The sequence below is a fragment of the Perna viridis genome, chromosome 6 (genome assembly GCF_037379345.1).
Source record: "Perna viridis isolate PV_CMFRI_1.1 ecotype Kerala chromosome 6, ASM3737934v1, whole genome shotgun sequence".
In the NCBI taxonomy this organism is placed as follows: domain Eukaryota; kingdom Metazoa; phylum Mollusca; class Bivalvia; order Mytilida; family Mytilidae; genus Perna; species Perna viridis.
In genome coordinates this window covers 6072222-6084656 of record NC_142450.1, presented here as the reverse complement: position 1 = coordinate 6084656, position 12435 = coordinate 6072222, and the positions used below count along the sequence as shown (strand labels likewise).

Below are 12435 nucleotides of genomic sequence, written 5' to 3'. Positions count from 1 at the left end.
ATAATTACAAAAATACTAGAACACCATCTTATCTAATTCTTTTAGTGCTAATTCACAGAAATAAAAATCAAATTTTAAGAAAAGTGACACAATGTACAAAGCCATAGACCAAGTCATAAACCTAATATAAAAAAAAGAACACATAAAGTTCTCATATTAACCTCACAGCAACAGAAAAAAATTCTCTGATCCCTAATAATTAATTGATTACATGAATAAATGCTAATTAAGGACTTCAATATTTAGTAACATATTCAAAAGTTTCTTTGATCAAATGAGTATCCTGCATTATACAAGAATATCGTGAATCACAGAGATCATCTTTAAGAAAAAAAGTGTTATTAATCAAAGCACTGACAGTGCTGTCAACAACATCTGTAGTAAATTTTTGATGCTGTATTGTTTTGGAATGAATCAGCAGACAAGAAACAAAACATATAGAAACAAAAACAAGCAATAAAATGGCAAAACATCGTAGTAAGGAAGTCGGCCATCTCTTCAGCTCTTCTCAACACTTTTAATCTTCTAGAATTTCTTTAGGTGTTAGAAATAGTGAGATATTTATAGTAGCTTTGATAAAATGTTGGCTTTTGATTAAAAAAAGTCATGAAAAAGTAATGATAAAATCCTCATAAACCTTCTCTTGCCAAACACAACACTAAATCTATCAAAAACAATATAATATTTCACCATAGAAATTCAAGAATATATTCAAGAATGGAAGAGAAAAAGAAATAAACTGCTAGCTTAGGAAAAGTTTAATATTCTTTCCATACTGAGTTAACAGTAAAATGTTGCCATGCCTAAAAAAAAGTGCCTGCTCTGTACTGAAAGGTTGGAAACAAAAAATGGGATATATTCTTAAAGTTCCAGTACTTGACAAAATGTTTACTATTTTTTATCATAATATGACCCCATCTTTAATGCATAACACTGATGCTGATATGCAAACCAAGATTGAATTACTTTCATCTTTGTACAATTAAGTGTTAACTGAATACATTATAAATACACAATGAATAATATGAAGGAAATAACTCTGGAAATGTGCTAAAAATTTGGAAGCATCAATCCTGGTTTTATTCGGCCAAAATTTAGTTTATTGGAGAGCAATCAGGAGATTCAGAATCAGAAATCATACAGCACAACATATATCATGATAACAATCAGCTATCAGCAAGATAGTCACAATCAAAGTGTGATCTCCAAATGGTGGTAGATAAGTACCTGGAGTTTTCTCATTAGATGATAATGATCTCAATTAATCAAAGCAATAATCTATCTATGGCAACATCAATATCTTATAGCCTGTAAATGGTCACATATATTTTAGTTAAGTCAAGAGATAAAATAAATTGACCATCATAAGAGTGGCTGGAATAGCACTTGAATCCCCTAAGGAGGTAGACCTAGGGTAAGGGACATAACTATTGAAATCAGCAATATATTTGTATCATATTCAATTTCACCAAAGCCTATGAAGTTTTCATTTGAAAAAGAATGAAACTAGTCAAAGTTACTTTGACACTTACATGAGATTGATGTAAAATGCTGAATACAACTGTTCCAGTGATTTGAAAGAGTTGTGTCCCTTACCCTAGGTCTACCTCCTTAAATAAATCAAATGCCCTCAAAATAAATCCTTAAAGCTTTTCTTCATTTGCATTCAACAAGCATCAAAATCAAATGCCTTAGGATCTTTGATAATACTAAAATTTGGAACCAACGGAATGGAAAAATTATACAAAACTTTATCATTTCAAAAGCCCACACAAAGTGAAAAAAATGAAACATACTCAGCCAACAAATATTTGAAAATATGACAAAAAAAACATCAATAGGAATTGCAAAATCTGAACAGTTACATCAATGTAATAGCAATTTCACAAAGATAATAGATAATACCTACAATATTATAAACAGAATACTCGTTAAAGTACAAAATTTAACAGAGAGCCATCAAACCTTTAAATTAAAAATATAAACTTAGAAAACAGAAAACATTGCTTACCAGTAAGCATCACGAACAAAGATATAAACATAGCAATTTAAGCTTTAGATAAATTTAAGACTGTAAACATAGAAAAAGAAAATATTGCTTACCAGTAAGCATCACAAAGATATCACGGTAACAATTTAAGCTTTAGATCAAAAACGTGATGAAGTTTTCTATTATGATGTAATCAAAACATCCGTTTGTATTTTTGTTTTACGATGAGCACAACATTGAAAGATGAAGGCAGTATGCCAACATGTCATGTTTCAGTAATTTCTTCAAAACATCTTGTTAAATTCAAATTATCTCAAGAGTAAAATGTCAATATGACAGCAGAAAAATGGAGCCAAAATAAAGACTTCAACAATAAAAGTACAAAGTCTTGGTCAAGAGAGATCAAGGAACGAGGTGGGTGGATCTGGGTTTCAAACTCTCCACACATTTTCACATGTTGGAACTTGCATGTAACTCAAAAGCAAATAAGTCCCAAATTCTCAATAATCTGTATGCAGATGGCCAAATGTTTCTAGCTTGCAGTTCAATTGAACAAGGTACGTAAAAGTCATCTTACATTCAATGTTTTCCTACCTTTTGATTGGATGTAGATGTCAGATGCTGAAGCCTGTGTGTCATGTTGGAAAGACTTTGTTCAAACGCTGCCACCACATGAGCCTGTAAAAGAAGAAAAACCATGGTTATAAAAGCATGGTCAAAAACCTTGATTGTTAATTGAAAAGTTTACAACAAATTAAAGTCCTTGTGGGAGAGAAATAAACTCAAGAAACAACATTCACCATAAAAAAAACAAAAAAACAAAAAAGGTTCACCACGGCACTGACATTACTATAAAATGTCATCATCAGCATCTAATACTATCGCTATAAAAGAGAATTTTTACCATATAATGGCAGCACAACTGTTCCTAACGTTTTTAAATGGCTGCCAATAATGTTATTTATTAACTCTATTCAAATGGTATCCATATTTAATTTTTTTGTTTTTGTAAATCACCACAAATATCTATCCATGAAGAAATCCATTTAATCAGACTGTTGGAATTCGATGATTAAAAGAATAATATAAAAACACACAAATTTCATTCTCCACAGAAAGTTGAATATTTATCCAATTAAACAGCGGTCCAAGAAAATGTCCAAGAAAATCCGCAAAATTATACTAATACCACAACTGGTACCTTTCAGCTGAATTCAAAATAAGAAAACCAGTACTAAAAGTCAATTAAGCGGTTTGTAAAATGCATGAACTGATAATCGATATTTTAGTATTCCATTTTATTATTCCTGAAGGACGGCCACTGGAACTAACATTACGTAACCTAGATAGAATGGCGCTATGTGAAGAAGCATCTCGATATAAATCAGCCTCATTTTACAGATATCCATAAAAAATTAAGATAAATTTGATGCAAATTCTACAGAGCTTCTATATAATTGGGCTTTGTTGACAGAATGCAACAAACAGCTTCAGCAACTACAATTACTGGGAATTTCAACATAAGTGGGCACCGACCCACAAACTAAACATGGAGCTGAGTTCAAATAACTGTCATATTCATGATACAAATACACAGTTGATTGAAATATTTCTGGGGATTACGCAGTATAATTGTCATCAATATTTTATGCTGGTTCTCTGTAATCTACACAACAAAACATGTTCTGACCTTTCCAATGTTTATTTACCGGTATATCCATGTAATTTTAGATGATCAATTTATTTGTGCCATATTTTTTTTGTCAGATGTTTACCTAATTGTCACACTTTCTGTATGGCTTCTATTACAAATCTAATGCAAAAATTCTACAGTGTGGTTTTGGTGGTAAGTTTTTGACTGATGAAAACAAGAAGCAAGTCAAAGGGAGGTAACTCTAAACTGTATTGCAGAATTGAGGTGGAACAAGATTAAGGTTTAATACTCTTAAAAGAACCAATAAATACTAATCTCCGTACTTTTTCAATAAAAATGCACTCTCATATAAAAATCCTCTGAAAAATGAGGGAAAAAATGATACAATTACTACGTCAATTAAAATTCAAAGGTCAAGTGTTTTTAACAAAGATGTAGAGAAATGCCCATGAGAAAACCAAATAATAAAAGGTCTTTTTAACATGAAGTAACAAGCTGCTAGACATAATTCTGTATTTATTTTGTTAAAATCTGTAATATGTGAAATGTTGCTTTTGATACAAGCCAAAGGAAAGAAAATGTTCCATCATCTAATTGTGTGACACAAGATGCACTTCTGTCAAAACTACTGGTAACCTTCTTGGCATTAAATGAATAAAATACAGAATTGTAATGTGGCACTTTCCAAGATTATTTCATCATTAGACTTAATACAAGTCTCTCTATAATATGAGTTCTTTTAAATCAATATCATTACTCTTAAATATTCATTCACTATCCACCTGCAATACTATACAATATATGGATAGTGTATATACATGTATATAAATGTACATAATGTAAAATATTAATACAGTAGACCTGTAGCAGATCTGTTTCACCATAAACACTCCCTGCTTTGATATAAATCTTAGGATTTTTTTATGATTTTGCATTCAACATACACTAATGTATAACTATATATCATTACTAAATGTCTTGTAGTTATACAGCAGTATTTTACTTCCCCGTTACCCAAGGCAAGTGCAATTTTGGTGTGGCAAAGTTGTATATCATATTTACTTTCCATTTGGCAGAAATATAAATTTAAAAAAAGATTTTCAATTTCAGAAAGAAGACTTTAAATGTGGGAAAGTTTATCTTTATTTGGAGTTCCCCAATGGAAACTTAAAATTTTCAAAAATCCTAGAGCATTGCACAGATGTACAAGGCTGTCTTAATGTGATACAAGGAGTAATACCTGCAAATAATCTCTGAAATATATATTTATCAGCCCCTTAACAAATGCTAACAAACTGACCCTCTATTGGCATAATCCAACATTGATCTTATCTTAATAGAGCAGAAAACTTAATTCTTATAATACAAATAAATATTCACAGTTCAAGGGGTACAGACATTTGACCTTTATATTGCCATAGACCAACACAACCTATACTACTATACAATAAACAGAAGAATGGACCTAAGTACATTTAGATTAAAGACACCTGATCTTTCAATCAATGGCACAATCCAACATATACTGTTTTTTCACAACACAAGTGGTCTTATCTCCAAACTTCTCCCCTCTCCACTTGAACTTCACCTTATCAGGGAACCCCTGTGTAAAACATGACTTAAAGTCTTCATTTCTCTGTGACCCACTCAACCTCTGTTGTGTTAATTGGTCTCAAACAAGGAAAAGAACAGTCATCACACACTTAAATTTCTCTGTATCGCCTCTCTATCAATATTCTATATACTAGTACAAGGATATGCTTAACCTACTATACAGAATTAGGCTAGGTTAATTAGTTTTAATTAGTTTTAAGTTTATAAGGACTTCATCCTTTTCCTCTTCCAAAGTGAAGAATAAAAATATAATTACTGTAACTAAAAAAAAAATTGACAGGCAGATAATTTACAAACAGAAAAACAGATATACAGACTTCAAATAATAAGCCTCACCATCAACAGTACTGGTCAGAGATTAGAATGTTATCAAGCTAAATTACCAACAGGTGCAAGTCCACTAGAAGCATATCATTACAGCTGTCAAATCATTGAAGATTAAAAGAGACAACCCCCCTTTTTTAATCAAAGATCCATACTAATGATGATAGTATAACTCAAAAATAATGCACTTGTAAATCAATCCAGACTGCATTTCCAATTGGATCCAATCTGTTTAAATCTTATCTTGTGTTGAGATTATGGAGATATCATAATATGATTCATAAGTCTCAATGATCCAATTTCCTGAAATTGTAGGTCAAAGGTCCTTTGTTGCCATGTAAACAAAGAGTTAGTTGCAAAAAGTATAATCAAAATTTGACATTTTAATCAAGTTTTTTGTTGATTAAGTAAAAATTGATAGTTTCAAGATCAAGTGTTTCTGGTAATTGTGACTAAACTAATAACAACAGCTGTCATAATTTCAGGCTGATTTCTTTTCATATTTATGCTTATCGGTAATGATGTAAATGAAAGCAAAATTTGAGGATAAATTTTATTATGTCCAGGGGGTATTGTAACATATATTACAAAATCATAAGAGGAAACTGCTTGTACACATACACTAAGCATATTTGTTGTGTTTCATGGAAAATGAAAGTAAAGTGCAAGAAAAAGGGTAAGAAATAATACAAATGATTATCAAGTGCAGTTTATGTCTTCAATTAAGGAATGAAAGTTATTGATAGACAAAACTAGTATATCTGTTTAATGCACCAAAAGCTTAACATATACTCATGCATTTATATTCACTCAAATTCACATCATAACAACATCATAGTTGAGGTAGAAAATTGCATTTATTTTCCAGTACATACCAGAAGTATGGCAACAAGGTAAGAGGCATGATAACCTAACCTGCTCATTGCACCTCTCAAGGTTAAATGTCATAACTAATTACATAAACCATTACCTCCAATATCAGCCATAAATAGTGGGCAATTTGTTCCCTCATTAAAGTGCCAATTTCTCATTAAAATCACACTTAATGGTGCATTAAATTTCATCCAATACACATTTATAAAGAATGTTTATAGTTAATCTGACTTGTGTTTGGACAAGCCCAATTAATCTACCAATAAATATGATGCTTTCCTGTATATTTTATTGACAGTTAAGTGAGGCAGTTAATTTAAAAAATGTGACCATTGAATTTTATCATGAATATTTATAAGACTAAGTATTTGTTAATTTTGTCACCAATAAACTGATATTGTTTATTGGACAGTCAGAAAATTGCAACATGATAGATAATATGACAGGGAACAATGCAGTCTCATACATTGTAAGGGTTAACATCCCTCTGGGATTATTTTTATTATTATCATTTAAGAGTTATTGGCCTTGAAATTAAACTCAAATTGCTTAAAAGCAGCCAACAATATCAAGATTTTTATAAAAAAAATCTTTTTTTTCTTATTCCATTAAAATAAGATTCCCTTTACTCCTTTTTAATTCATGATTTAAACCACAAGTAGAGAAAAAATTAAGAAAGAAAACAGATACTTCAATTCAAACCACTTATCATGAAATTTAAATACCACTGAAATCATGTAGAACCCAACTGTTAGAGAGAAAAAAATTGAAAAATTTCCAATAAAAAAGAACAAAACATATTGATACATTTGGAGTTTGAGAAGTTACATATTCTAATGCAAATATGCTCTCAGAAAGCCATTGTTTTGTTCATGAATACTTAAGCAGATTCCAGTTGTAATGTAGGGAGCTTTCTGTACCACACAAATAGAACTTATTGATTGTGGACAGAGAATATCCCATTTCTAATGCAAATACTTGTAAATGTCTTTGGTAAATAAATCGCCCCGTCAATCAATATACAGAACTACAGAATAAACTTGGAATTGCCATGAATTCCAAAAAGGACATTGTGCTTATTTTCATGGAAACTTTTGTCCAACATTTTTGAACTCCAGAACAATAGTCCCATTATAGCAATAACATGACCATGATAACACTACAAATGGAAGTCAATGTGGTATATATTTGGTCAACAAAATATTTTAAAAAGGATCAATTCAACTTCTAATTGTCAGAAATCTAATAATTTATCAAAAAACCATCACAAATAATTGATAAAAAAAATTAAGGAGTTAATTGCAGCTTAAAATCTAAAAAAAAAAAAATCACACACTTTTTTAATGTCAACTAAAAAATCTATACCAAACACTGTCTAAACCAGACTTTTATAGCAGTCTCTACATATCAATTAAAATGTACTTTGAACCTTGGTAAACCAAAAACCGGTCTTAACCAAACACCTGTCTAAACCAAACACCGGTCTAAACCAAACACCAATCTAAACCAAACACCAGTCTAAACCAATCACCTGTCTGAACCAATCACCTGTCCAAACTAAACACCAGTCTAAACCAAACACCCATCTAAACAAAACACCGGTCTAAACCAAACCAAATTTAAAGTCCATAAGGGCTTCTGTTAAGACAGGTCTCACAGTATATTATTGTTTATTAACAATTGGTCAAGAGTGATAAAAAATATTTCATAATAACTGCAATCTAAAAACTCCCAAACAATTGTTTCTTCTACAGTGCTATGAAATTGCATGGTATATATATCATAACTAAATACTGGTAAAATATTTTTCATTTAAAAAGCTAAAACATTGGTGCTCCCCATTCAAATACAAAATCTAATTACAACTGACAAAGATGGACTCAGATACTGTGTGAATACCAATTAATTTTTCAGTTAATTGGTAATGACATTGGAGGTTACATACTGGACAAAAATCAATTCCTAGGATTTTGTTTCCATATACAATATGATTAAACTAATTGTCCAGAGTAAATTATTTGTTTTCCTGGACAAAGGGGAGATAATTACATATTTGAGCAAACACCACAAAGGGACATTCTTTAGTGCAAAGTTTAACTGTGATGTCACTAAGTCAGAGTCTTGTGGTTTTAATGTCATTAGCAGAATAGATGTCAATACTCAAGAAAGCAAAACAGCTGACAGACATGTGACATTTAAATCTCAAAGCAACTGAATAATAAAGCTTTGAGCAAGACCCTAAAATGGAGTCAGTAGACTGAGTTTCATAAGAATAAACGACCAGGTTGAACTTTAGCCAATGACTGAATACATGGTCTGTGAAACAACAAAATCCCACAATACCAAGATACATACACTGGAACATTCAAGTTAAAAGTGCAATAAAGCAATACATACATGTACTCTGAAGTATTGAACCTTGCTGTTATTGAAACGTGCCTTGTATTCATTACAATTACCACAAAAATGAGTGATTACTATTGAAAGGTAAGGAGTAAAAGATCTCAATTCATTTTAAATCCTTAAGCAAATCCTGTCAAAGCACGGACATAAACAAGCATGATCTTATCGTAATAAATGTGAAGTTGCATGTTAAATGAACTTAGTGCACATAAAATCTCTTTAAAATGACATGAAGGTTTACCAAAAATAGTAAAGTAATGTAGCAAATCTTGATTTACTTCTATAAGACAATTCTAATTATGATTTATATTTCCACAACATACTGAGAGCATATTATGTGATATATATATATGTACAATTTTGACAAAAGAAAGATTAATCTTACAAATTTAAGATACTCTTTTGTATCAAATTCAATCATCATCATAATTATGATATTTATAGTATGATCCTGATCCTAGACTTCTGCGTGGTCTCTCTAAAGGTAGGGATTAATTGTAGTATAAGTTTTAGTAACTAAAAGTCTATTTATTCTTATATAATTTCATCAAACTTGATCATAACAACAACAACAAATCCTTCAGAACCATTATTTATTCACATTTATGAATGCAAACAATGAAAAAATGAGATTTGCATGACCATCGCATGAAATACATCCAATGCAATTGTATGCAGCAGGAAGGCCCATCATCGCAAGAGGCAATTTGCACTTGTAAAGTGCTTGAAGAGCTCCATGGTAAAAGTGCTCCACATTGTAGTGTTATGACAATCATAAATCCCTCTGTACTGTAATAACCACAGAGAACAAGACTGAATGGTGAAATAACAATTAATTAACTGATCAGACAAATTGGCTAGTAGGATTATTGTCTTACGGTTAATTTGTGTGACAGCTAATTGATTATGATGTAATTTGCCTGCTACAAAAACAGAGTAGCATTGTTTACTGTTCTTTTACAACAAAACATTTCTATTTGCAATAGTCACAATGATCTAATTATCTTGTGGCAGTTTGAACTAAAATTAATTTGAGGGCAAACATCTTTGAGAGGGTGGGGTAATGTAACAAATATATTATTAGGTGGATGTCAATGGAAAAAGAGTAATGGGAAAATGTTTTTTAACATTTTAAGAACAAAAGTATTGGTTTGAATTTAAATTAACTTCAGGACAAACATTATTGAGATGTTTGGGTACTATAACATAGTTATCATGAGATGGTTGTCAAGTTAACATATACTGAAAGTACTAAACGCTGATACAACACTTGCAGCTTTAATTGCTTAACTAAGACTCCTTATTTGGTGTCCTTCCATATTAGAAAATGCTCTCAGACCTGCAATCCTACACAGGTTCTAGGAACAGGCCAGAGCATCAACAGAGCAGCCAAGCTTTTAATAGGCCATGTTTGACCAAGTTCTTCTGTAAGGTATCCAGAAGGCTTGGCCCTGCAACCAACACTTAACACCAACCATGCAAGACCAGAAAAGGCAGTCAAGGTCATTGGTAGTCAAGGTCATTAAATAAAAAAAAAACTAACATTATCACTCCATGTAGCCAGCCAAATATTACTCAAAGAACAAATGCTAGTCAATTGCTCTTAATATGGATTGCTCTTCCCATCCAGACAAATCAACATCATCACAGTTGATCAGAGTCTTTAGTGTGTTTCAACCAATGTCTTACTGGATTAACAAATAAATAATTCAAAGAAACAAGAGCTATACAGACAGACAAGTGTTAATATTCTGACAACTCTATCAATCTTCATGATAATTGTTTCTGGGAAGGCACTTCACACCATCAATGATTTACACCACGATGCCATCTATAAAATGGTACATGACAAAATATACCAAGTCAGCACTTAACATGAATGTCTATATAATGATGAAGAAGTAAGTGACTGTCACCAAAATGACATTGGAAAAAGAATACAATATGTCAGCATTTTTAAGCTAATAGCTCACACAGTACAAGGTTTGGGGGGGTCCTGAGGGAATGTGAAAAACTTAGATTAAATGATAAAAATAACATAGGAATACCATATTTTCCAATTTAAAGGTCATATACATCCCCTTGAATTTAGGCCTGAGTTTAAAATACCTTCATTGCAAAGATCAGAATAACAAGAGCCATGTGTCCCACAGCAATTAATAGACTAAAATCAACATTTTTTAAAATTCCTACCTATTTTTAGTGAAACAGTCAGAAAACTGAACAAACTAGGGAACAATAACAGACTTCTGAATCCATAAAAATTGTTAAAAAACCAACAGAATGATAAAATGAAATATGAAGCCTTAAACATCAGCATAAACTAGAAACTTTTTTCAGAATTATGTAAGAACAAATGCACATGGTCTTTGAATATTCTCTAATTTTGGCAAACAATTAGGTTTTCTTGAGATCATGTCGCATGATAACGAACTATAATGCAGCATGTCACGTAACTAGACTTCCTGAATTGGTAGACAATTAAATCTGTAGGAAAATAATGATGCAGGTCTGTATGCATCAATCCATTCTGCATCTAAACTCTAGATATGGGATGTTAATGATCTTAATACATGTATTGTTTTAGAAAAAGTTAAGGTAGGGGATGAGGGCATGGTAATAAGGGTTATATTATTATATGTTATAATTCTGTCTGATATGAAAGCATTAGATTGGTGGTATTATTGGGTTAGATTATCAGGATGTACATATAAAAAAAATGTCAACCCTAAAATCAAGCATAAAAGGTACTTGCAAAATTTTCAAGACTTTATCAAAGAATTTTTAAAAAATGGGAGTCAAAGCCTAGTAGACCCAAAATACTTTAAATGGCATTATGAATCAAGTGGATATAAAGGACAGCGACAGCAGTCAGAAGATGCATAAAGCAAGTAGTAAAAAATCCTGAGATAAACAACTAAAGAAAAGAGAATATTGATGTCAGTACCTATCACACTAAACAGTGCCAAAACCACTAGGCCTCTGAAATTCTAACAATGATCAGAATGTGCACAACCTAGTCCTATGCAATACCAATAGGCAAGATTTTGTCATTAACAGGGAAAAAGCTATAAAGAAAGAACATGAAAGGTCCAAAGCCTTTGAACGAACAATTTGTCCTGCAGAGAGGGAATGATGTTAATATCATAGGAAGGCTATGAAACTGATGATATCTTAATTACACGAATGATTTCTATCAACTAAACCAAAATTTTGAAAAAAATGATAAAACAAGATAACAGGAATATCTCTAGCATCTTAAAGAAACTCTACTGAAGGTAGCCTGATATGACCTCAAAATATTTTGAAACTCTTAAAATAAAGTAAGCTTCACCTTAAGTTCATGAGCATCTCCATGCACAGAAATTTTGCCTGTATTAATTTAACTGTTTCATCAAGCATTTCTAAAAAGAGTAATCAAGAGAACCAAGGTCCAAGCAGAAATCAAAAGAATGTCATCCAGGGACAAAGACCAGACATGGAAAACAGACATACACAACAAAGAACATTAAGTAACTAAAATGATACATATAAAGTAACAAAGTAACAAAAGCAAATGAGCAACTCGGACTCCACT

General features: G+C 31.4%; 1 protein-coding gene across 21 annotated transcripts in view; it reads right to left on the bottom strand.

The window, feature by feature from the left end:
- LOC148613349 (neuron navigator 2-like) overlaps positions 1 to 12435 on the bottom strand; it is a 295727-nt gene that overhangs the window by 23026 nt on the left and 260266 nt on the right. For all 21 annotated transcript variants that reach the window (XM_088586749.1, XM_088586750.1, XM_088586740.1 and 18 more), the window contains one exon: positions 2585 to 2668. In XM_088586749.1, coding sequence (XP_088442875.1) covers positions 2585 to 2668 — 84 coding nt within the window. The remainder of the gene's footprint in view (positions 1 to 2584; positions 2669 to 12435) is intronic.